The sequence below is a fragment of the Procambarus clarkii genome, chromosome 45 (assembly GCF_040958095.1).
Source record: "Procambarus clarkii isolate CNS0578487 chromosome 45, FALCON_Pclarkii_2.0, whole genome shotgun sequence".
In the NCBI taxonomy this organism is placed as follows: domain Eukaryota; kingdom Metazoa; phylum Arthropoda; class Malacostraca; order Decapoda; family Cambaridae; genus Procambarus; species Procambarus clarkii.
In genome coordinates this window covers 12,636,219-12,663,196 of record NC_091194.1, presented here as the reverse complement: position 1 = coordinate 12,663,196, position 26,978 = coordinate 12,636,219, and the positions used below count along the sequence as shown (strand labels likewise).

General features: G+C 38.3%; 1 protein-coding gene across 2 annotated transcripts; it reads right to left on the bottom strand.

Moving 5' to 3' along the window:
- Positions 1 to 3,741: 3,741 nt before the first annotated feature.
- On the bottom strand, positions 3,742 to 25,620 carry LOC138349751 (another transcription unit protein-like). Of its 2 annotated transcripts, XM_069301433.1 has the most exons (12): positions 25,505 to 25,620; positions 22,165 to 22,272; positions 15,475 to 16,585; positions 14,795 to 15,420; positions 13,223 to 13,283; positions 12,117 to 12,196; positions 10,071 to 10,279; positions 9,715 to 9,917; positions 9,052 to 9,214; positions 8,125 to 8,340; positions 5,744 to 5,924; positions 3,742 to 5,219 (listed from the first exon to the last, which is right to left on the bottom strand). In XM_069301433.1, exons 1-12 carry the CDS (start codon positions 25,548 to 25,550, stop codon positions 4,720 to 4,722), a joined length of 3,504 nt encoding a protein of 1,167 aa, XP_069157534.1. In that variant the 5' UTR covers positions 25,551 to 25,620; the 3' UTR covers positions 3,742 to 4,719. The 2 variants fall into 2 exon arrangements, with proteins under 2 accessions (XP_069157534.1, XP_069157533.1); XM_069301432.1 differs by having other exon boundaries at positions 14,795 to 16,585.
- Positions 25,621 to 26,978: the final 1,358 nt, after the last annotated feature.

The window sequence follows — 26,978 nt, the reverse complement described above, 5'->3', positions numbered from 1 at the left end:
ATGCTTTAAATTATATAATTCAACTTATTATAAATTTTGTCATTTGACACTTAACTTGAATTTTTCCAGCTCATCCTTCAATATGCCAGCCTATATATAACTTAAAAGACGTATTTTACATATAATAACTGATTACAGTCAAACTTTTATTGAGAAGTGTTCCCTCCACTTTCCATGTTCGAAGCCTCTGTAATTAGTTCACCCACGTAGCCTAAACTATACCCACGTAGCCTAAACTATACCCACGTAGCCTAAACTATATCCACGTAGCCTAAACTATACCCACGTAGCCTAAACTATACCCACGTAGCCTAAACTATATAAAATATATTTATATTATTTGCTAACTGAACCAAAACGCCAACTCTAGCTAGACCTAACTATACACAAAACCATAATATAAATGAGTATTAATTATATTTTCTGAAACTGTCGTTATTCATAACACGTACAAATTGCATATGATTATGCTGTACGACAATATATTTTACGGTGTACAAAAACACGGTATTTCATATTTCCTACAAAATAAATTTATTTTACTTAGGTATTTATTTTACGTTAGGTATTTGTCCAGTGCTAGGCTTATGAAGGCCGCAGATTAGTTTATATAAATCTGTATCATCGTGTGCCACAGGTGGTGCGTTGTGGCATTGAAGGTGTTTTATTATTATTAGTTTCTATTAATTTTCTATTACTATTATTATTTTTACACATTTACAATGATAATCAGAATATATACATTTTCTTGTCCTCCATGGACTGGGTTAGAGATCTATTAAACATATAGTTTAGTGATTTATTGAACCACAAAAGGTGATTGTAGTGCTTTTAAAATGCTAATCTAACCTACATACATAAATACACAGATTTACGTCTGCCCTACATAAAGTGTTCCATGTATCTTGTTACATAATGTCATTAATGTGCGTTTACAAAGGTGAACTGTGACAGTGGTGGTGGTAGTGAAGGGATGACAGTAGTGGTGGTAGCATGTATTCACCGCTCTTTCGGCCCGCCTCTCTACTGTCAATCAATCAACTGATACTAACTGCTAAAAAAAAAAATCACACACACACAAACCCACACCCAGGAAGCAGCCCGTAACAGCTGTCTAACTCCCCTATTTACTGCTAGGTAACAGGGGCATCAGGGCGAAAGCTCTGCCCATTTGTTTCTGCCAGCCACGGGAATCGAACCCCGGTCCACATGACTACGTATCAAGCGTGCTGTCCACTCAGCCACCGGCCCCGTGAGTAGTAGTGGTAGTGAGGGGATGTGACAGTGGTGGTGAAGGGATGTGACTGGTGGTGAAGGGATGTGGCAGTGGTGGTGGGAGCATGTGGTGGTGAAGGGATGTGACAGTGGTGGTGAAGGGATGTGGCAGTGGTGGTGGGAGCATGTGGTGGTGAAGGGATGTGGCAGTGGTGGTGGTAGTATGTGGTAGTGAAGGGATGTGACACTGGTAGTGGGAGCATGTGGTAGTGAAGGGATGTGACAGTAGTGGTAGGAGCATGTGGTAGTAGTGGTGGCTATACAGTGGTGTTTAGCTTACATACCAGTGTCTATGGGGAGTGAGGTCTAGCTCTTGGTGCCGCTTCCAAGCACCGTGTACCTGGCGGATTTTGTAATATCTTAATGTAAAAAATTCACAATCTTACTTTCTATTGATACTGTGGATGGTGATGGCTACCAGGACATCTTTCACTACACACACATATGATAAGAGCCCAGAAGGCTCAGGAATCTGTACACCAGTTGATTGACAGTTGAGAGGCGGGACCAAAGAGCCAAAGCTCAACCCCCGCAAGCACAAATAGGTGAGTACACCACTTGTTCTTCAGTCCTGTCCTCCATTCATTCACATACCTTATTAAGGTAAGAGTGTGGAAATCACTTGCACATTGGTATATAAAGTCGTTTATTAATTGGGATTTAAGTTACCTGGATAACTTCAAACAGAAGTTACCTTAAGATTCTGTTTGTAATTGTATGTTTTAATTATATTTGATTTAGAAATGCATTTGCCTTGGTACTAAGTTAATGGTTCCATATTTTCTATCAGGGAATGGTACTTGAATTTATTTTAATAACCTTTGCATTTACATTATAATTTTTATTAACATTATTTTTAATTTATTAACACTAAACTAAATCTACATTATCTTACAGAAAATATGGCCAACTCTGTACCAAACCAAAAACGATGCCAAAGAGAATTATCACAAATATAAAAAATTATCATTAAAACAAATCTCTAATTTAGCTTTAAAAGAATTGTAAGGAAAGATACTGAATAGCATTTTATTAGAAATGTAACTCAAGGAAAACATAAGTTAGATTTTAACTACAACATTATATCTACAGGGAATACAACTTGGAGAACAATTTAGTTGGCAACCCAACTTGTTTGTGAACCTGCACTACCCGTCTCAGTCTCTCTCTCTCTCTCTCACACACAGGTAAAATAAAAACCTAAAATAATCAAATTTTCTAAATCTTAAAGAAAAGCTTGGCTGGTGTGTTGAGACATGGCTATGGCAGCACTGTGCTCCGGTGTCAGTAAGGTCCTTCATCGTTGGTGAGATCGTTCTGGATTTGTGTGCATTTCCTACAGGTCTTGAAGGCATACTGAATATTTTATTTTTTTATACATTTACTCCTATAATTTATTCCTCTGAAACTCAGTCGGTATCAATGGAAAATATAATTTAATATCATGTACAGCATTTAATAACAGTAATCGAGCATTTTGAGTATACAGTATTTACAAGGATGAAGACAGCTTTTTTTTTTTCCTGTAAATATAAATATTCTTCCATGTTCAGGACTCGTTCACATTATCAGTAATATAATGATTAATAGTAAATATGAAAAAAATGACAAATAAATATTCAGTACATAAAATTAAATGCAGAGTTTACATATTGATAGTACAGTATATAAACTATTCTATGCATTGGAAAAATGAATTGTTTCGTATATTTTATATTATTTATACGTATTATATTATGTACATGTATAATAAAGATGAAGAAGACTTTCTTTATAATTAAAAAAAATATCATTTTAATTTTTACACAGTATGAACACTACTTTTTCACCGTTACATTTTTTTTTCTTTTGGCAATATGGCATGCTTAAAGGTTACATATATGATGGTGTCTTGGGAATAATTATGGCCTAATATCGAAGTTACAGTACTGGGACTATAGGAAAACCCAAGTCAAGATTCGTCATGCATTTCCTCATTCCCTTATGAAACCTGTACATCTTTCCTTAATAACTGCAGCTTTGTTTATGGTTCCTACAGTTTATAAATTGTGTAGCTCATTTTAAAGGGCTCAAATTGTAGAGGGCTCATTTTACAATAATGACCAAGGCTATCAAGTTTCCAAGCTCAAACGCTTTCATCAATATAAGCAAAGCCACCGTGATGAGACAACCATCACAAGAGGTTGCATAAATGCTTAAGAAATCCAGTCGAGTTTTCTAAAATGAAATGAAAAAATTCCCCCAAAATTATTTTTTAGCACCATATCAATCCAAAATTGACTGCGCAGTACAAAAAAGTGCAGCAGCAAAACAGACAATAGGCACATATTAATTTAATGATTCACATTTAGAATAGCCAGCTGACAATACATAAACCTATATTCCTTGAAAATGACTCTTTACTCTCATTGTCCTGTACAGCATACCCATTGTGTATTCTCCCAATGAATAAAGTAAAAGCCCCTGGGATATTTACAGTTTATTTTGTTCTTTTTTGCATTTTGTGAAATACATATTTACAACATACTTTTCTAAAAAAAAAAATGTTTAACGTCAACTCCCACACTAGACTACAAACAATATTTACAAAAACATCCCATTAATCACCACTTTTGTCCTAAGCTTTGAAGAAGTCCAGAATGCAATGTACATTTAATGAAACAAGTTAATGTGTTTCAGAATACTTCTGCACACATCATCGTCAGAAATAAATGTTTAAAATCTTTTCAGTCAAATATTTTCTGAACACACACATTCTCATAAACAACATTAAAAGTTTGACGACTTTCTACAAAATTTAATTAAATCTTGATAAACTTGTACAAAACTAATACAGAATGTTAATCACTGGATAAGGATTAAAATCTAAAAATAATTATGTAATCAATTTACAATATCTATGCTAAGCAAACACTTCACCAATTTCTAAACAAAATAGCATGTTAGATTCTCTACAGCCGGCTTCATCCCCATACAATGCCACATCTGTAAATCTCAGAAATGTGTCTGAGCAGTCACTAAACAACTGATCTCCAATTTTTTTTTTTGAGGTGATATTGATATATGTTAAAATCTTTCAAATTATATATTAAATGTGAAGCAGTCACTAAACAACTGATCTGCAATTGTTTTTTTTTTTTTTGAGGAGATATTGATATATGTTAAAATCTTTCAAATTATATTGTAAAAATAACTGAAATATCCCATTATGTTCAACATAAAATGTACTTCAATCTTACCAAGATAATGTAAAAGATTAAGTCCTGGGTGTTTTTAAAGTATATAACATGATCATTACTAATTTACTCCTTATTGGAACAAAGAAAAATACTTAATTTAAAGGAAAAGAAAATGTATTAACAAATAAGCAGATAATTACAATGCCAATACTTAGGAATCCCTAAAACTTTTAGACGTTCTCAAGTAAGGCAAATAGTGCATTGTTTAATCACTATCAGAGCCTGAGCCTGATTTGCCTCCACTATCACTACCACTCCTACTCTTACTGCTACTCCTGCTCCGGCTCCTACTCTTGCTCTTACTTGGGCTTCTACTCTTACTCTTGCTCCTGCTCCGGCTCCTGCTTTGACTCCTACTCTTGCTCCTGCTTTGGCTCCTGCTCTTGCTACGGCTCTGACTCCTACTCTTGCTCCTACTTTTGCTCCTACTTTTGCTTCTACTCTTGCTCCTACTTTTGCTCCTACTCTTGCTCCTACTTTTGCTCCTACTCTTGCTCCTACTACCACTCCTACTTCGACTTCCACTCTTCCGTGAAGTCTGCCTACTGCTGGCACGATCACTGCCACTCTCATCTTTGTCACTATCACTGTCACTATGCGAGTCGTCAGAGTCCTTAATGGTATGTTTAGCTCTTTCCAGTCGCTTTGCCTTGTCTGTTTCAATGTCCGATTCTTCTTCATCAGAGGAGTAGATTGGAGCACGATCTGAAATTTAACAAATCATTGTTACAAACTTTTTGGGGGACTATATTTATGCATCATTACATCCTAAGCATTCTGGACTTTATTATAAACTATTTATAAACTATTTTCTAAAGTCTTCATTGAACTATTTCTATGAAACATGCCAAGATCTAGATCTGTGGTTCCCAATATTTTTGAGAACAACCATTTTTTTTCTAAAACTCACAAGACCCTCCAAGGGGTCGCAACCCACTAGTGGAAACCAATGATCTAGATTCTCACAAGAATGTATACAGTATACCACCGAGGCAATGAACTCAAGGTAAGTAAGTACATAGCTAAGTATTTTACGAATGTAAAATTCTTGAGGCTATCAACTGTAAATGAGACAACATTATTTGCCATTAGGAATGTGTACAAATTTGGTGAAGCCATGCTAATTTTCATTTTAGGAATTATGTTTTCACAAGAATGCACTAAATTTGTTCTATAATCTGACCAGTTCTCCCATTGTGTTACGATACAATGAAGAGCTAAATATTTACCATTTTGCTTATTCTTAAATTTGTTTTTAATGGCAGCCAAAGAAATACCAGCTTCATCCTCATCTTCATAGTTGTCAGGCTCCAAATAGTTTGCAGACAGTCCACGATTTGGGGCCTTTTCTCTCACTCGACGCTGCTTGCTTTCACGTCTCATTGAAGCTCTTAATCTATCCTCATCCCTCTGAAATTCCATAAATTTTACAATCATTTACAATCAAATGGAAATTTAAACTCTGGCATATGCTTAAAAAAAATTATCTAAATACCATGTGCTGAATGTCATATACCACTGTTACCAAACAAATTACATGCATAACCATTCTAACACTACAGCTAAATTCTTATTTTAATTTGTTAATCTTTAGTGTATGCTAGTTTAATCTTGATGCATTAATTGTCCTTCACAAAGTTTTAACACAACCTTCATTTCCAAGTTTAGGTTGGGTTATTCTTTTAAGCTATGTTATTGTGCATATCTACTGTCCTAATGCCTTCCTCCAAAGTACTCCCCATTGGGAGGTTGTCACAGCAAAAATTTATTCAGGAGCCTCTATAACTACACAAACCTTTCACTATTTCACACTCTCTAACCCATTCAACCCTTTCTCTCAAATAATGTTCCACTCTCCCTTCTCAATGGTCCAACCACATGGTCTGAATGGTAGAGCAACGGTCTCGCTTCATGCAGGTGCCCAAGCGCCAAGCGGTTGGGCACCATTCCTTTTCCCCCTGTCCCATCTCAAATCCTTATCCTGACCCCTTCCAAATGCTACTGTATATAGTTGTAATGGCTTGGCACTTTCCCCCCTGGTAATAACTTCCTTCCTTCCCTTCTCACTGCACTATAGTCATACTGGCCCAGTTCTTCCTCATAATTACCTTACTTCTCCCCCCTCATAATTAGTGCTTCCCAGGGGTGCATAGCCAATTTTATAGGTGCAGGAGCTCTGGTGGACCTGACAAAACCTACTTCCTATCCTGTTTCTATATATATCACATAATTAAGTATTTCGTGTTTGTACTCACTAATTATCAAATATAATTATTAAACAAATAAAAAAAGAAATCAATCATGTATTTATCAATTGAGGAAGTTAAAACACTTAGGGCTCAAACAATACAACCAGTGAGAAGTTTCACAATAGTTTTCACAAAGGGTCAGGTGAGCGATGTTTTCGGGGGGTGTGAAGCAACTTTTGTCCTGGTCTCATCTGCCAATCTGTGGTACCACAGCCATGATATGGCATATGGCTCAGGATTCCACTGAACTAGAGGAGGTCCATGTAGTTTAACAAACTTAAGTTCTGATACATGATTTATGAGAATTCTTGAGTGTTGTTGTTATTATTATTATCAGGTTCATGTGACTGAATCCTCTCTCACACTCAGCAGTACTAATAGGAATAACTTGTAAACAGCTCAGTAATGGGTGTAAATCTTGGGAGCATGCAGCACCCATGATCCTCCATATAGTCTCTGAAGGCATTTAGTGCGGAATAAGAAGAAAGCTTAAACCTCTTACAGAGATAATATTTCAGCTTCTCCATAATTAAGTGGTATCATCAGGTCAGTAGTCTTTTTCAAGGACACATATAAAGGTTCGGAAGTGGTTTATACATACATGATTTATGCATACTTAGAAGTTCAGAAGTATGAGAGCCTTTCATGGATGCTGTCATGAACATACGGTGCTGCAAATTGTTCACATTTTGACTAGTAAGAAACTGTTGATAATTAATGGAGACAATTTCCTTGTTGCTTGTTATAGTAATTCCTCCAAACTTCCCCTTTTCAATTGCCTTTTGAGCTTCTAAAGTTCTAGTGCCAGGTTTCTCTTTTAGTCCATGCAATTACCTTATGCTCTGTTGAATCAGTTTGTCTGCACACTCAATTGAAGTAGTGCATGCCTGTAGTCACACTGACAGTAAACCAAGTTCATGCAATGTGTCATACATTAGAGCTAAATCCAATAGAAACTGTTCTGAAGTTAGCTTTTTCAAAAGGCCACATAGGTGTTTCTATCACTTTCAAATCTTGTTTTATCTTTCACTGCTTTTTCAAATTGAAAACAAGTGTTTCATAATTTTGAAATCTTTCAGTTCTGTCTTTACTCTTCTTCCTTTTATTCTACTGTTCACCTCTCCTAACATTTCAACTTTCATACTCTCAATTTAACGTAACATCGCTCACACATATTTATAACTTAAGAGCTGGAAAGGACAATATGCATGCAATGAATGTGTGAGGGAATATGTGATGTGCATGACATGGAATGAAAGATAAACAGCAGCAATTGCATGTCATATAAAACAACAGCTAAAGTAGGCCCAATAAATTCTTAGAGCACAATCAACAAACTCTTGTGTTGGAAAGATACTCACCCTTAAACTCTCAACTCGAGTACTCTCTGGATCACGGAAGAGGTTGGACAAAACTTTGACACCACTAGTTTTCTGTGAGCGGTCAGCAAGAGACAAAGTCATCTTGCGATGAGTGAATGAATCAGTTGAATGAGGACGGAAGGTCAGTTTTGTACGAAAAACTGCCTGACCTTGCAGACCCGTTCCTTGACGAATGAAGAGATGGTTGTGGTCTCCCTAAGAAAAAAAAAATCAGTTAAGCTTTATAACATTAATCCAACAGTTTTGTTGGAAACTTACAAATCCATAAAGTTCCTAGCTAAAGATAATAATATACTGTACATATATATGGTAAATAAAACAATAATAGAAAAAAAAAAGTTGATTATGTGCCTGTCAAGAGAAGCATGTTTAAGATACAGTCAAGTTGTGTGGCTTCCGCATTTTCTTCCATATCGTTCACTCCCCACAAGGGGGTTGCGCAGCCGGTGGCACGGCGACATCATGTTAATTTGCTAGTTTTCATTTGGGGAGTTCTGTCCACTCGTTCAGCTTCCGGTAGTAATAGTTTAACCAGAATAGGGGTTTATTTTGGGATACCTACCTTTCTGGGTGTCAGACCTTGCTGATGGCAGACACAGAATCCTCCCAACCACATGGGGGTTTCTATTGGCCACTGCTCCTCGCACCTCTCTGAGGGGGGCCAAGTTCTGGCTTGTGGTCCACTGTAGGACCATGAACTCCATGCACATTGACTGATGCCAGAAAGTTATACATATTCATTCAACCTGGATAGCTCTGGGGAGCCGACGGGGTCCCCCCAGAAAAGTCTAAGTAACCGATACTGTGTGTGTATCTAATATACACATGACAAAAATAGTGAATATTACTGTTTATCATAGAGCAGCTTATTGTATATATAATATAAAAAACTTTATAATAACTAACCTGCAAAGGCTGTTTATAGACATCGAAGATTTCACTACCAAGATGGAGCGACATTGATCCATCAGACCATCGAACCAACTTGGTATTACTCTCCTTTACAGCATTTCCTTCCTTATCAAATACAGTCCGCCATCGCATTGTGTTTTCAACTTTTAGCTTCAGCCTGTATATAAATTGTACAAATTATGTATCAGTAATTATTATATTCTAATATGGTTTTCAGAAGATGAAACGAGCAAATGTGTCCGTCTATTTGTTCAAGTGGATGTTTAGACCCTTCATATGAAAAATATATTAAAGTCCTAAAATTTAAATTCCTGCAAATACATCATGTATAGATTATTTTAGATAAATATATATAAATGTACTAGGCACCTATAATAGGACTACAGTAAATAACTTTATCAACAATAGTCTTTGCTTTCTAAAGCACATATATGTATTAGTCATTATTAGATTTTATGAAGCCCTTGCAGGAAAAGTGCCAACTTTATAGTCAACTCGACTCTTGATATTTTTATGCATCACTGTTCACGCGTTCCCTTCTCTAAAAGCATGGAATTAGGTGTAATGATCCGAGATGCAATTTCTATGCACTGTAACTTAGTATGAAGAGGTACAAAAATCTAGCATGCTAAAAAATAAATAACATTTGGATCTCACCTTGCTCGACCTTCTTCATCTAGTGTCTCTTCCTCATCAATTTCATCTTCGTAGAGTTCAGGGTCAAATGGTCTCGTTTCAACAGAGAGGAAGTTGGGTAATTTCACAAAATGTATATCCCTGCCTAAATCCGTGTTAATTTTGGGGATCTCAGCCTCAATTCTTGTTTCTGGAGGAGGGCCCTCATCTTCCTTCTCTTCATCCTAAACAATATTAACATAATGTAATAAAACCTATGCATCTTAAACAGTTTAAACATTATCTTCAATAAAGTCTACTCTCAACTTGACATTTATCTTCAACATAATATCATATAATACAATTAAATGTAGTAATGACTAAGGATATTTTCTTACATCAGGCACAATAAGCCTCGGTGAACCTGATCGTGATCGAGACTTTGACCTGGATCTTGAGCGAGACCTGGATCGTGATCGTGACCTTGACCGTGAACGAGACCGCGACCTCGATCTCCGTCTGTCTTTATCACCCTTGGTATGTTTATCTTTATCTTCATCATCGCTGATATCATCAGCATCACCAAAGAGGTCTTCTGCATTAACATCTAATATAGAAAAAATTTAATATAATATAAAAATATAAACAGACAACGAATTATAATGTGGCTGAAGATAAGATGACCAAACCATACACCAGAAGATGAGGATATGACTACGTTTTGATCCATCCAGGAACATAATCAAATCAATTGTGATGGGAGTGATGATGATGAAGATTAAGGCACCCAAAAGGTGGCACGAGCATGAATAGCCCGTAAGTGGTGGCCCTTTTGAGCCATTACCAGTATCAATAGATGATGCTGGAGATCTGTGGAGGTGCGACTGCACCCTGCGTGACGGGAGATGTCTTCCGTCGTGATGAGGAAGATTGATGAATGGGAGTGAGGGAGGTGCAGGTATAAGTAAGGCAAGAGTGAGGTGAGGAGCAGGTGAGAGGTAATTCCTAGACAAAAAGAGAAAGTGAAAAAATAAGAACAAGAAACCAAAAGGAGTACAGATGGTTCTTGTTCTTACCTTTTCGCCTTGCTCTTTCCTTCTTCTAGGAATTACCTCTCGCCTGCTCCTCAACTTCCTCTTGCTTTACGAATGCCCTTGCCCCTCTCGCTCCTGTCACAATTGACTTGATATTGGTCCAGAACGGACCGAAACGTCGTCAACTCCTCATCTTCTGGGGCTAGATTCACAAAGCATTTACGCAAGTACTTACGAACATGAACATCTTTCCTCAATCTTTTATGGTTTTGGTTACATTTATTAAACAATTTACAAGGATGAAAACTCCCCAATCAACTGTTGCTATTGTCATAAACAGCCTCCTAGTGCTTCGCAGTTCATTAATACATATAATGTGTAATAATTGTAAACAAATCTGCCAACGATTGAGAAAATATGTACAAGTTCGTACGTGCTTGCGTAACTGCTTCGTGAATCTGGCCCCTGGAGTGTGGGTTGGTCCTCATATGTGTATATAAATTTTGCAGTGCCACTAAAATGAATTCTTAAATAAAATAAAGAGTAAACTATTTTATGTTTTGTGTGTGTTGAGGTGAAAACTGTAAAAGCTAAATGAGAAAATAAAAAAAGGATTTGAATGATGCAATGAAAATGAGTTTCTTTGACATCATAAACATGAGAAGTAAGCCAAAGTAAACAAGTTCCATCAATCTATTATGATATTATTCACAAGACATTACTCCATCATTCATTATCCAATCTTTCCCATGAAACACATCATTTGCTTTCCTACTGCAGACTTTAAATGATTCCAGCTAAATAATAAACAGTAGTTATAAAAGTAATAAATCCAGCAAACATTTATAAGCGTTATGTTTAAAAAAAACCACCGTTGAATGTAATGAAACGCCATTTTCCGAGTCCCGGAGGCTCCCTGGAGCTATCCTCTCTCTTTATTACTGCATTATCCATCCGTTCCAGTTAATAGGAGCTGTTCTTATCAACAAAACATTCTTCTTTTTAAAAAATTCATCTAAAATCAAACACAAAATATTTTGATGAAAGTTCCACAATCCTGAAGCCAATTAGTTGGAGATTTGTTTAACATTTTGAAGTAATTTTTACATAATTCATATTTTTTGAATAATTCAAATATTTTTTGAATTGTGTAAAAATGCCCCTTTTGCTGAGCAGTTTAAGGGTTAAATGCCATGTCATGTCCTAGCTTCTTCAATTTCCAGCCCCTCCTACTGAAATGATAACAGTATTTGCATACACTGCTAATGCTATATGAATATTCAAGTAAATGTGACTCAGCATTGATACAGGTACTTAGTTGATGTATCTGTAGATAAAGAAAATTTAGAAATGGTCTTTAAGGTATTATATTACACCACTGTGAGGAGGACATAATGTACATGCTCTTACCATTCAATTCATCATCAGATCTGACTTTCTTGGCGGCATCATCATCTGAATCATCACTCATCAGTGCACGTTTACGTTTCCTGAAAATTATGCATATTAGACACCTAATATTAAAGACAATTTTTTCTTTTAAGTTACCAATTACAGTACAACTTATATTTAAACAAAAAATTAGATTTTTGTCATTAGCTAATTTGACCATCAGAGCCATCTTCTAATGGCAAAATAATGCTAAAATCTCTGCTATATCCTGTCCATTACGTGGTGAACTATGTTGTTACAAACCCAGTAGCTTATGGGAATTCAATCTGCTATTCTACCAATTCTACAGGGAAGAGGAACCTAAATGTATATGATCACTATATACCCAAAATATTAAGGAGAATTAACAAGATGAACAAAGATGGTCAAAGACAAAGAAGATGGAGAAAAGGCCATGGGTGAAAAGCTGGAAATGAACCAAAGAAAATGCTTTTATGTAGTGAGCATTATCACAGAAAGATGAAGTCTTTCTATGCCAATCTTCATTTATAACTTCATGAGCAAATATGACCAATAAATCATGCAGAAATGTAAATGCACCAGGTGCAAACAGATGGAAGCAGGGCCTAAATAGCTAGATCTTGCTCCTCAAAGACACTGATATGGAAGAACTGAGAAGCAAGCAGATACACACTTGTGGATGCTCATGGATGCCATATTACTCATGATTATACTGGTACAAGTCCTCTAAAAATGGATGACATAACTACTCAACAAACAGCGCTGAAGCAGTCACTCTCCCAATGCACTGTGACAATTTAGCCAACATCTCGGGATGCCAAGTATTGCATCTACAGATTAGATTGTGGTGTCATTTGATATGTTTACTAAGCATTCATTTTATATATATTGTACTGTGTTTCCAAAAATAAAAACATTTTTTTATACAACTTTGATCAATGACAGCTGGCTTCAGTGGGTAAGGACCAGCAACTTTACCCTAACATGTTCTTCAATTTTAGGGAAAAATCCTTATGAAACAATATTAAACAATTATTTTCTGTTATGTGACTAATAGTCATACACTGGTATCATCACATCAAGAAATATGAGACATTTCATACCTGCCAACATCCATGTCACTGTCATCATCTGATCCCTTCTTACCCTCAGCATCACTGCCACCTGGAAATGGGCCAGATATAAAACTATAAAACTCTAATAAAACAGTAAATTTATATGCATCAAGCTGTACACTTGTATCATCATTACCTCATTTCCCACAGTCATAGGATTAAGAGGGTCAGCATAGAAAATATAAGAGCACAAATATAGTATAAGAATAAAGATAAAAATACAAGTGACATTCAACCATTCACCATTTCTTATATACAGTATATATTAGAGAAAAACTAAATCATCCACAGCAAATGCTCATACTCAGCTTTCTCCAACCCTCAGCTTCACTCTTTTTGTCATCATCTATTTGTTAAAATAGATGATGACAACATTTTCCACATGTTCACTCCTTACTATGCATTTTCTCCTCACACCTTTTGTATCTACTGAATTAGTACTGTATTTAACATATGGTATGCAAGGCTGCCCATTTCTACTACTACAATTCTAAATATAGGCTGAGGGTAGGCACTACCACTCCATGCACCTCTTTTAGCACTGCTTTTGTTGACCAGGACTTTCACTGCACCAGCCACCTATCTTCCCAGTTCACTCCCACCGACCCTTCTTACATCAGTTACACATCTCTGGCACTTAAACTAATCAACCACTTCTACACATTTTCCCATGCTAACCAATTTTACAAACACACGATTTAATTCCACTTCAGAATTAACTTTCTTCAACTGATCAATTTTTAGTTATTTCCCGACCAATTCAGTCACTACAGTTCCATACACACTGCTTATTTCTGCACACACACTTTCAATACCTGCAGCTTTCCCCATGCATCAGATTCTATGTTGATGCCCTTACTCTTCCACATATATATATATCTGCTGGTATACTATCTTACTCTCTTCACAACCCCAGCAGAACCAATTATATTCCCCCTTTTGTTATTCTTTCATTACTTTCATCCATCAAACTTAAACAGTACTGTAGTCTTTCCTCCTGCTTATAATTTCCTATTTACCAGTCACATTAGCATTCTCCAATCCATATTTTTTACATTCTTCCTTGTCTTTCCACAAGCCTCCGTGCTACAATTCTATATTTTCAAAGATTAATCTATTTTCTAGAAGGCATGAGAAGTCAGGCAACAACCAAACGTAAACATTCCTAGGCTTAGTACTGCACATATGTACTAAATTAGATTTAAGATAGCTTATATTAGTTCTAGGAATGCTTATTTTGGCCTAAACAGGTTAGGTTAGATTGTATAGTTAGTTTTCCATTTTTTTTTGTATGTCATTTGGAGAATTACATATATACAAAACAAGAACTTTTTCTGTTCAACAGTCCACTTTCGTACGTTTGACTGATAGTTGCTACGAGTATCCAACATACAAGTGTTGAATTCTTAAGGTACAATCATTCATTTACTATTCAATCCTATTTTACATAGAACATGTGAACAGACAGATCTCCATATATTTCTGCTCCTTTAATATTACTGTACTGTATATACACACACACATTTTAAATATCTAACAATACAGCCTCTGTTACTGTACCTCTTTTTGCTTCTTTATCACTGCCAAGTGGTGATTTTGATCGTGAGCGGGACCCAGACTTCCTACTTCCAGTCGGCGACCTTTTTCTTCGGTTATCTCTGGGAGACCTACTATGGCTTCGAGACAATGCTGGGCTTCTGCTGCCTGATCTAGAAATGGGTGATTTGGATCCTCTAGAGTGAGTAGGTGACCTTGGTGACCTGCTGCCTGTCCTTGAGTGTGCTGGTGATCTACTTTTAACTTTCGATCTCGGAGGTGATGCACTGCCCGTTCTTGATCCTACAGGAGATCTACTCTCTCTCCTGGAGCCCACTGGTGATGGGGTCCTACTTCTACCTCTGGAATCTACAGGTGACCTACTTCCCACCCTAGAACCCAATGGTGTTGCACTATCCACTTTAGATCTAGGTGATCTACTACCTCCACGAGATACAGCTGGAGTAAGGCTACCATCAAATGATCCAGCAGGTGTTCTACTGGCTGGTGATCCAGACCTGCTTCTTTGAGGACTAAGAGATCTACTTCTAGGATGAGAGCCTGACAAACTCCTGTGACTTCTTGGAGTTCCACTCCTACTGCGGTGACTACCAGATGGAGACCTGCTACGACGACTGCTGACTGGGGACCTGCTACGACGACTGCTGACTGGGGACCTGCTACGACGACTGCTGACTGGGGACCTGCTACGATGACTGCCAACTGGGGACCTACTACGATGACTGCTAACTGGGGACCTGCTACGACGACTGCTGACTTGAGATCTACTGCGGTGACTGCTAGCTGGTGATCTACTGTGTCTGCTAACTGGTGATCTACTGTGACGACTATGAGCCAGGGATCTACTGCGCTGACTGCCAGCTGGGGATCTACTGTGTCGACTGCCGACTGGGGACCTACTACGATGACTGCTAACTGGGGACCTACTTCGATGACTGCTAACTTGAGATCTACTTCGGTGACTGCCAGCTGGAGATCTGCTACGACGATTACTGACTGGGGACCTACTACGACGACTGCTAACTTGAGATCTACTGCGGTGACTGCTAGCTGGGGATCTACTGAGTCGACTGCCAACTGGTGATCTACTGTGACGACTGTGAGCTAAGGATCTACTGCGCTGACTGCCAGCTGGGGATCTACTGTGCTTACCACCAACTGGGGACCTACTGTGTCTACTGCCAATTGGTGATCTACTATGACGACTGTGAGCTAAGGATCTACTGCGCTGACCGCCAGCTGGTGATCTACTGTGTCGACTGCCAACTGGTGATCTACTGTGATGACTGCGAGCTAGGGACCTACTGTGCTGACTACCAGCTGGAGATCTACTGTGTCGACTGCCGGTTGGGGATCTACTGTGTCGACTGCCATAAGGGGATCTACTGTGTCGACTACCAAAAGGGGATCTACTGTGTCGACTGCCAACTGGCGATCTACTGTGGTGACTGCGAGCTAGGGATCTACTGTGCTGACTGCCAGCTGGAGATCTGCTTCGATAACTGCCAGCTGGAGATCTACTCTGCTGGCTTTCGGCTGGGGATCTACTGTGATGACTGCCAGCTTGGGATCTACTGGGGTGACTGCCAGCTGGACTGTGTGGTGATTCACTGGCCCTGCTACGAGGACTGCCTGCTGCTGCTGGTGAATAATTCATTTTGCTCTGGGGTGAAGCACTACCTCTACTTCTAGGGCTGCCACTAACAGATCTACTCGCATTGCTTCTTGCTGGAGTATGACTTCTGCTTCTAGATCCACTCCTGTTGCTGCCCGCTGGTGATGGCGAGCGAATACCTGAAAGCATTATTTATGCTTTAAAGTTTAGTTTGAATATTTTAACACTTTTGCCCGGGCATGACGCAGCATTGCGTCATCCGTTTACTGTCGGTAATACCGGGGATGACGCAGCATTGCGTCATCCACTTTAAATAATCGCCAAAAATCAGGTTTTTATCCGATTTTTTTGGGACTGGTTTTAAAATGCGCGCCGATGTCTTCCCATTTTCTTTGTTGAGTCTCGTGGCCCTCAGGCACACGCCGCGGGCCCATTGTTTTCACTCCACTGTTGTGACCAATGTCGCCTCCCCTCGCATCTCAAACGTGTGAACATTTCGGCTATTTTCCGTGGCTATATTTCTTACTGCGGCTTTAGAAACTATCTACGCTTACTCCACGATGGATAGTGATCATGAACAAGGCCCTTCCAGGAAGAAAATTGCGAAAGAAAGGCTTGAAAAGGGCGGGAATTGGGAGTGTAGCTGGAAGGCGTCTGAGCGCTCACTTGCGGCTAACGTGTGGCCCGTCTTCAACTCGTCGGCGGTTGGAGCGTGACCAGGTTTTTTATTTTATATGCTAATGTTCCTCTAGAGAATTCTATTGCGAACCCATTGAGACCAAAATGAAAGACCTAGGACGAAAATTGAGGTGACCAATGAGTGGTGACCAATTGAGGCGAGTGAAAATATTTTATCGCATATGCATTTAGTGCTGTAGAGAATTCTATTGCGAACACAATGATTCAAAATTGAATCTCGTAGGACGAGAATTAAGGTGACAAAGTTGAAGAGAGTATACACTTTTCAGAATTTACGCGCGCTCCCCTGACACCCTGGGTCCTGTGCGCCACCCCTCGCACAGTTGAGGGGTGGCGCGCGGGGTATGCCAAAGTGTTAACATAACACTAATACAAAATTTTAAGAAAACTTAGAATTTTAAATATATGCACTCAAAAAAAATTTTATGTTAAGACTGCATTAAATAGATTCTACATCACCGCTTCTCATATCAGATAGAACCAAAGAGTTTATTGTTAACAAAAATTAAAATGGATTTCTGTTATTCTGGCAACAAATACAACATTTAAATTGTCTGGCTGCTGAGTCAAAATAAATAACACTAATGATGTCACACCAACCAAACCATTAGACGTAAGGGGAGTGATGGGCATAGGAGTATAGAACTTGTTCCTGAAAACTGTATACTAACATAGATGGGGTGAGGTAAAAAAATATTGTAGTTAAACGATACAATAAAACTTAACACTTTGCCTAGCCCGGTGGGCCACCCGTATTGCACCGCAAAGTAGGCCGAGCGTTGCCCGTGAGCACAAAACCCAATGTTAAACTCTCTCACAATGTTTATGCTTACTAATAAGAATAAGCAAAAATTAATTGATGATGGCGTTAACGTCATTACCCGAACTGCGTGTATTGTTTTAATGACTGCGTGAACGTCATCACGATGCCAAAGTGTTAAGATGCCCGATATTGTTGCACTAGTAGACAAAACTGACTAATACAATTTCAAATGAGGTGGTGCCCACGAGGTTACTCTTTTTTGGATACATGACAGAATAATTAGGAAAGGTGGAGGCAGGCAAGCAGTCATGTTTTTTAAGTTTCCTAATGAAGGATGAAGAAAACAATGTGGAAGATTTTGTAGGCCCCTAATAATATTTTCAAGAGGAAAACAAAGTTAAGAAAATTAAATAGATTTATAGAAAGCTAACAATAATTAAAATATGAACATTTGCTTTACGTAATTTCTTTTTAAACAAATTTCTCCAAAACATCAGTATATTACAAGTTACTAAGAATTTAATCTTTGTTTGCCATGAGAACAAGCCTGTTTAGTCATTCTTGTATCATCAAATTTGTATACATTATTCAGAAGCTTCATCTTGGAAAAACTTTCTCTACAACCGGATGAATTATCATTAACACAAACAAATCCGTAGTATTATTTTAACATTAGGAAATGAAGAAGTTAAAAATGAAATGAAATTGTTAATCCGCTGATATCTACGTGTGTGTAGGTATATATATGCTTTCAGTGACAAAACCGAAACTGCGCATGTCATATATATATGATTTTGTGTCTAGCACTATAATTTAAACGCCCGCCTGGGATAGGGGCAGCTATAGTGCAGCCACGACCGATAGTTGCCAGATGCCGCCTTGAAAAAAAATCCAGGCCAACATTCTTGGGTGCAAGAGCTTCAGTATTGAGCAAGCCACCAAGGCTGGCGCACACAGCACGAGCTCACAGCACCGCTGTTGAGCTTGTGACCACAACATCGCCTACAAATGCCATAATATATATGTTCATCCTATTATTTAACGATGATAGTATTACAGACTGTGATAGACCCCTGACTGTGATAAAACCTACCAGGATTCTGATAATAGCAGGATTGTGGTGATATTTAGCGCTGTGCTTCAAGAAGGGAGGAGTAATGCTGTGGGAGGGAGGGTGGTGGCGGCGTCTTCTGTCACCATGCCAGCTTAGTGGTTCGCTATGGTGAACACAAATGTAGATATTTACATAAACGTGTGTATAGAGTGTAATAGGAATAGGTTGGGAGCCGCCATTTTGGTGAGGGAGGTGTGTCGTCTGCATGACTTATCATGTTGTTTACTGGTGGCCACTATGGTCTTTGGCCACCATACCAGCTTATTTGTACAGGTATGATGAATAAAACAGGTAGATACTTATATATGTGTGCGAACAAACCTGAATGGTCCCCAGGACTATATGCAACTGAATATATAATGTGTGTGTATATAGTGCAATAACACCACAAGCAGTATTGTTGGAGGAAAAATATTAATGTGTCAGACCTTGAGGGCAGCCGCCACCAGCTGACTGTGTGAGTAACTACGTCTTTGTGCCTTTACTCACCATACAAGCTCAGATGTACAGTTATGGTGAACAAAACATGTAAATACTTATGGGGGACCATTCAGGTTTGTTCGCATGTAAATAATTATACAGTATATAACATCTGTGTATAGTGAATAAATGCAAAAACAGTGTTGTGGGAGGAGAATGAGGGCGAGTGAGGTGTTGTTGAGGGAGTGAGTGGCAGGCTGGTGTGTGGCGGTCACTCCTCGTTGCATTTTGACTCACAATACCAACTTAGTGGTTCGTTATGGTGAGCAAAACATGCAGATACTTATATATAACCTGTGAGTCTATATAGTATAATAACAGCAAAACTATTTGTCTATTTATTTTTATGAACAAAATAATTGAATCACTAATATGCACACCATAATTTTGAGTACAGCGATGGTTCACACATTTTATTATATTAATATATCACAATTCACTGTACTGAATAATATTACTGCAAAAAACTAAGAAAAAATCAATCAGAGACATTGAAATAATTAGGTAATAATATATTTGTGGCAACTGCCGCCTGACAGCTCGAGCGGAGTAGACCTTGTCTGGCGAAGGCTCTGTCAACGCCCCTTTTTTGCCAGACTTCCCTACCCTATTGCAGCTAAAATATGCCATCTACGATTTTTTTGTTTTTTTTTTTTCCGTGATCAGGGAACAAAAATGAACACTTTTATAAGACGAAAGAATTATTTGGATTTTTTTTTTTGCGCCTGTGGGTGTTTAGCCATTTGGACCCCTAGCGGTTTGAGGGTTAAAGAACACAATAAAGTAGCCATCACAACTGCAAGAAAAATGACAGGTTGGCAGTACAATGAAAGAGCTAAACATGACTTGTCTGATGGGAAAACATTTCCACCCTAAACTTGCATCTTCCTAGAAAGCAACAAATTTGTTTTTCTAATGCCCTCTTTTTGTTCATTACAGTATTACACACTTTCTAATTTGTCTTCTGCTTTATTTTCAAACACTTCACACCAATCCTGCTGCGACAAAAACAAATCCAGTAGGGATAGTTTAATAGTTACTGAAGTTATTGAAGCTCCAGTGTAAATTACAGCTATCCTACATTGTATTGGAGGAGGCCCCTGAGCTCCAGCCCCTAAAAATTTAAAAGCCCATCCCTTAACCCAATCCTGACTGTACAGTACTGTATTTACTTTGTCCTACAATTAAAAACATATACTGCTAGAAAAACTGCCCAGGAGCACTACTATTATTCAATATGCCCCTGTCCATCCTGTCTACCTCGATGATGTATCAGATAATGTTACGATTATTTTTTGCCACCCAAAATGACTTCATTGACACACCCAACAGACCAGAAAATCACAGTAAATTTCAAAGCATTTTACAGCATGCCTTCAAGATGCTAATTAAATTTTTAAATAGTGAAGAGAACCCCAGTGTTTGGGAGGATAAAAATTTAACATTATGGATGCCCCCTGAAATTATTAGGGACTCGTCGGGTGGGGGGGGAAAGGGAGTATAAATAAAATTGACAAATAGTTGCAGAAAAAGCCCTGGCTTGACTAAAAATATTTTTGAAGGTTTTGCGGCAAGATTTGCCAGAGATCCGGCACGAAACTGTTGGGCCAGCTCTCACAGTTGGTTTTAAAGAAGTTGACGAGGATGACATACATGAAGTGCTTGACACGCTCACACAGCCTTTAACCAATGAAGAACTAATACTGCTGGATGAAATATGAGTGGAGGAGGGTAGAGACAGCCTAATCTACTTTATCCTTTTGAGTTGCATCTTATCGTCTGAATAAACGTACTTAAACTTGAAGATGAGTGGAAGAGAAAATAAATGAAAAGGACAAGCAACCGGAACCAACATGATTTTTATCAGAAAGTTTTCAAGCACTTGACAAATTCACAGCTGCCTAACTTGTAATGATCTTATACTTCATGCAAGAATTTACAATCTAGTATTGACCATTACAGTTAAAAGTTATAAGCGGAAGAAAAAAAAAGTTCTGCAGATAATAGATGCTTTTCTTAGGAAGGAGGATCAGCAGAAGAAAGAAGACAGTAATGATTTGGATCAAGATGATGAAAAGGGCAAGGAGATGAACTCGAGAAGAATGATGGAATGATGATGGTCATGAACAGAAAAAACGATGGAGATAACCATTTGATCCAGATATGCCCATCCTTGAATCTGATGAATAATCTCACAGTGGTCACACCACTCATTAAAGAAAATCATTTATGCCAATATATGTACCTGGTAACAATTTATAATAAAAGTTTACAGTTAAATCATGCCTTTGTTTCATTTCATTACTTTCTTTAACAATACCATACTGATTAGGGGAAAAAACACAGTATTATCTTTCACAGTACCGTAGGAATGTAACCCTTACTTATAACATTAGGCCTATGACAGTTCGTGGTTTCACTCCATGTTATTTCAGTTAAATTCATGGTCTTTGGGAACTTAACCTCTGACATTAAATAAGGTTAGATAGTACTGTATATTAAAAGTATGGTGTAGTATTATAAAAGTATGAGTTTGGGTGGATATAAATAAGAGCTGCAATGCCCAATAGACATTCTGTAGTTTCCATGATTCTTAGGTACTTATATACTGGTATAGTCTAGGAAATTATAAATGTAAAACTTCTAAACATGAAAATTAACGTAAATCATAATGGGTATTAAGCATTATGTATTTGGCTTACCTGTTGGTGACCGGCTTCCAGCCCTGCTACTTGTCCGGCTACTACTGCTACTGCTCGAGCTAGAACTGCTGTCTGAGTCAGAGTTGTCTGATGACTCCAAGGCATCATCTGAAGATGACATGTTACAGATGTTACAGTACTGTATATTGTAGACCAGACCACACACTACAAGGTGAAGGGACTATTCTCAAGTCAATTGTGATGAGGAAGTAGATGCTGGCAATAAATAGGCAAGAGAGAGAGGTGAGGAGCAAGGTAAGGTGTAGTAGAGGGGATAGAAGGAATAAGAACTGCAGAGAGCGTATTGGCCCATACGAGGCAGCTCCTATTATAACCACCGAATGAGAAGGAGATAGTAATAGGAATAAGAAGAGGATAGCAAGGGGACGCAAGAGAAAACAGTGAACAGAAAAAAAAAGAAATAAATAAAATGAAAGATAAAGAAAGATAAATGGAAGGGTAAGCTTATGTTAGGTCACATTTGTTAGAAAGATTAAAGCATTTGAGTATATACTGTGAAAGGGAAGAGTCCACAGCAACAAAGCCAGGATTCATCGCCTGCATATGAGTACAGTATATTGTAATACAGTAGTGGTATTATATACAGCACACATACATATATACACAGAACATATTCCAATTTAAAAGCATAATATATGGCCCAATATAGTGACAGTACTGGGCAGCACCACTCATCCTGTGAGAGGATACACCGCCAGTGACAGTATTGGGTGGCACCACTCGTCCTGTGAGTGGACACACTACCATAGCATAAGAACATAAGAACAAAGGTAATTGCAGAAGGCCTATTGGCCCATACAAGGCAGCTCCTATTTATAACCAACCAATCCCACTCATATACATGTCCAACCCGCGCTTGAAACAATCGAGGGACCCCACCTCCACCACGTTACACAGTAATTGGTTCCACAAATCAACAACCCTGTTACCGAGCCAGTATTTACCCAAGTCTTTCCTAAATCTAAACTTATCCAATTTATACCCATTGTTTTTCGTGTTCTGTCTTGTGTTGATACTTTTAATACCCTATTAATATCCCCTTAAGCTTTGTTAATCTTTCTTCATATGAAAGATTTCTAATTTGGGGAATTAACTTTGTCATCCTACGCTGGACACGTTCAAGTAAATTTATATCCATTCTATAGTACGGCGACCAAAACTGAACTGCATAACATAAGAACATAAGAACAAAGGTAACTGCAGAAGGCCTATTGGCCCATACGAGGCAGCTCCTATTCTATAACCACCCAATCCCACTCATATACTTGTCCAACCCGTGCTTGAAACAATCGAGGGACCCCACCTCCACAATGTTACGCGGCAATTGGTTCCACAAATCAACAACCCTGTTACTGAACCAGTATTTACCCAAGTCTTTCCTAAATCTAAACTTATCCAATTTATATCCATTGTTTCGTGTTCTGTCCTGTGTTGATACTTTTAATACCCTATTAATATCCCCCCGGTTATGTCCATTCATCCACTTGTAAACCTCTATCATGTCACCCCTAACTCTTCGCCTTTCCAGTGAATGCAACTTAAGCTTTGTTAATCTTTCTTCATATGAAAGATTTCTAATTTGGGGAATTAACTTAGTCATCCTACGCTGGACACGTTCAAGTGAATTTATATCCATTCTATAATATGGCGACCAAAACTGAACTGCATAATCTAAATGGGGCCTAACTAGAGCAAGATATAGCTTGAGAACCACACCAGGTGTCTTGTTACTAACGCTGCGATTAATAAATCCAAGTGTCCGATTTGCCTTATTACGAACATTTATGCATTGATCCTTTTGTTTTAAATTCTTACTAATCATAACTCCCAGATCCCTTTCGCAATCTGACTTCGCAATCACAACACCATCTAGCTCGTATCTTGTAACTCTATCATCATTACCTAACCTCAGAACTTTACATTTATCAGCATTAAACTGCATCTGCCAATCCTTTGACCATTTCAAAACCCTATCTAGATCAACTTGAAGTGATAGTGAGTCCTCCTCCGAATTAATTTCCCTACCGATTTTCGTATCATCGGCAAATTTGCAAATGTTGCTACTCAAACCTGAATCTAAATCATTTATATATATTATAAACAACAAATCTAAATGGGGCAAGATATAGAGCTGAAGAGCAAGACATAGCTGAAGAACAAAACCAGGTGTCTTGTTACTAATTAACAAAGGAGATATTAATAGGGTATTAAAAGTATCAACACAAGACAGAACACGAAACAATGGGTATAAATTGGATAAGTTTAGATTTAGGAAAGACTTGGGTAAATACTGGTTCGGTAACAGGGTTGTTGATTTGTGGAACCAATTACCGCGTAACGTGGTGGAGGTGGGGTCCCTCGATTGTTTCAAGCACGGGTTGGACAAGTATATGAATGGGATTGGGTGGTTATAGATAGGAGCTGCCTCGTATGGGCCAATAGGCCTTCTGCAGTTACCTTTGTTCTTATGTCCTTAATGCTTTGATCAATAAGTCCCAGTGTCCTATTTGCCTTATTATGAACATTCATGCATTGATCCTTTGGTTTTAAATTCTTACTAATCATAACTCCCAGATCCCTTTCGCAATCCGACTTCACGATCTCAACACCATCTAGCTCGTATCTTGTAACTATCATTATTACCTTGCCTCAGAACTTTACATTTATCAGCATTAAACTACATAAGAACATAAGAATCTGCCAATCTATTGACCATTTCAAAACCCTATTTAGATCATCTTGAAGTCATAGCGAGTCGTCTTCTGTGTTAATTTCCCTACCGAAGTTTGTATCATAATCGCCTGCGTGTACAACACAGAGATCAAGCTTAATTTAAGACTGTATTCTCGGTACCGGACTCACATTCTAAGAATAGGGGTGGGGCTACAATCTACATTCTCGTCTCACAATCAAAGAATCCAGGTTCAGTCCCCGGAAGTGCCAAGAACTCCTTTAGCACGTTTCCTTTCACCTGCTGCCTCTATTCACCTAACAGTAAATACTCCAGGAGTTAAAATTGTTGTGGGTTGTATTCTGGGTAAGGTCAGTAGTTTAACCTAGGGGGAAAGGAGCTCGATACAGGCCAAAGTTCAGGCATCCTGTCCCGGACGGCGGCAATTATACTAAGCGCACATTGTGGCTGAATTTAAAAGTTTCTTCAGCAGGGGTTTGGTCAGCTCCCGGCTGGCGGCCCCGGGCTCCATGGGCGAGCGGGTAGGCCCGCTGCCCTCCTGCGCTCCTCCCGTCACATACACACTCACAACCACCTCCACACTTAATGCAGTGTAACATGAGGACCAAAAACCACAATTAACCATACCCTCAGGTTCCTCGGAGGCGCCAGCAAGTTCGTGGGTGACCGCCATGTTTGTTGCTATAGCTTCCTCGGCCCCGTTCAGCAGCCTCGGCCCCGTTCAGTAGCCTCGGCCCCGTTCACAACACAAAATCAGAGCGTCGGATTATTTATTTATTTTATTTTATTTTATTTATTTATTTATTTATTTATGCATATACAAGAATGTACATAAGGAATGTGAGGATACAAATATGGTAATTACAGTCTTGTAAAGCCACTAGCACGCGCAGCGTTTCGGGCAGGTCCTTAATCTATTTATCAGCCCATCCTTCTGTTTTAGTAGTACTTTTAGTAACAGTGAGGACCATGGTATATATACCGACCTACAACGAAATTAGAACGTAGAAATCGGCACTATTGAGTTGGACAAACCGGAAAACTATTTTCTACTTATGTTGCAAAGACAAACTAAACTAACCAAACCTTCCTAGACCTAATACACGGTATCTGAGGTAAATATAGTATATATGTGTGCTATACTAGGCCTAGGAATATTTAAGTTTGTTTCTAGCTTCACGTTTTTAAGATAATATCAAGATCATATTTACATCAACTTACAGGGAAAATGCTACATTTATATATAGTTTATATGATTCTCAGTAAACCAATTTTTCATATCATCACAGAGGGAACTATCAGGGGAAAACGCCAAGCCATTGCGAATATATAGCACTGTTCAAGTTCAAGTATGTTTATTGAGACAAGAAATGTTTATGGTGTTTATAAATCTTGTTTATCTGTATCTTTTGCTACCCAGTCTCCCAATCTTTATGTACCCATTCTGAACATCTTTACCATTGTGATCATTGCTGTCTTATATGTGCTGTCAATCTGCTGTATGGTGTCTATTAATCTTGTTTAAATTACTAATCAAGCTGTCAATGTAATCAGTCAGAGCTTTAATATAACAATGTGCTTTAATATACTTACTTATCTCTCTCATCTCATTTTTCTCTTGTAATGTATCTTTCATTTATCAATTCTGATTGAACTTACCTACTTAAAATTATCTGCTAGATTAAGGACCTGCCCGAAACGCTGCGCGTACTAGTGGCTTTACAAGAATGTAATTACTGTCCTATCCAATGTATTCTCACAAACCCAATGTACCTTCTTGTATATATATAAATAAAATAAAATAAAATAAAATAAAATAAAGAAAGAAATACATCTCAAAGGGATAGAGTAGCTTAGGCTATTTCTACCCACCCCCCCTCTACTTCAAGTCTCTCAAGGGGCACACAAATTCAGTGAGTACAAATAGACATAAGAACATAAGAACAAAGGCAACTGCAGAAGGCCTATTGGCCCATACGAGGCAGCTCCTATCTATAACCACCCAATCCCACTCATATGCATGTTCAACCCGCACTTGAAACAATCGAGGGACCCCACCTCCACCACGTTATGCAGTAATTGGTTCTACAAATCAACAACC

Excerpts from the sequence above, each read along its gene's own strand:
- LOC138349751 (XM_069301432.1), bottom strand. The coding sequence starts at position 25,550 with ATGGCGGTCACCCACGAACTTGCTGGCGCCTCCGAGGAACCTGAGG. Across the intron at positions 22,273-25,504 it reads CGCCTCCGAGGAACCTGAGG|ATGATGCCTTGGAGTCATCA; the intron begins GTATGGTTAATT and ends TGTCATCTTCAG. Across the intron at positions 9,918-10,070 it reads CGAGGCTTATTGTGCCTGAT|GATGAAGAGAAGGAAGATGA; the intron begins GTAAGAAAATAT and ends AATATTGTTTAG.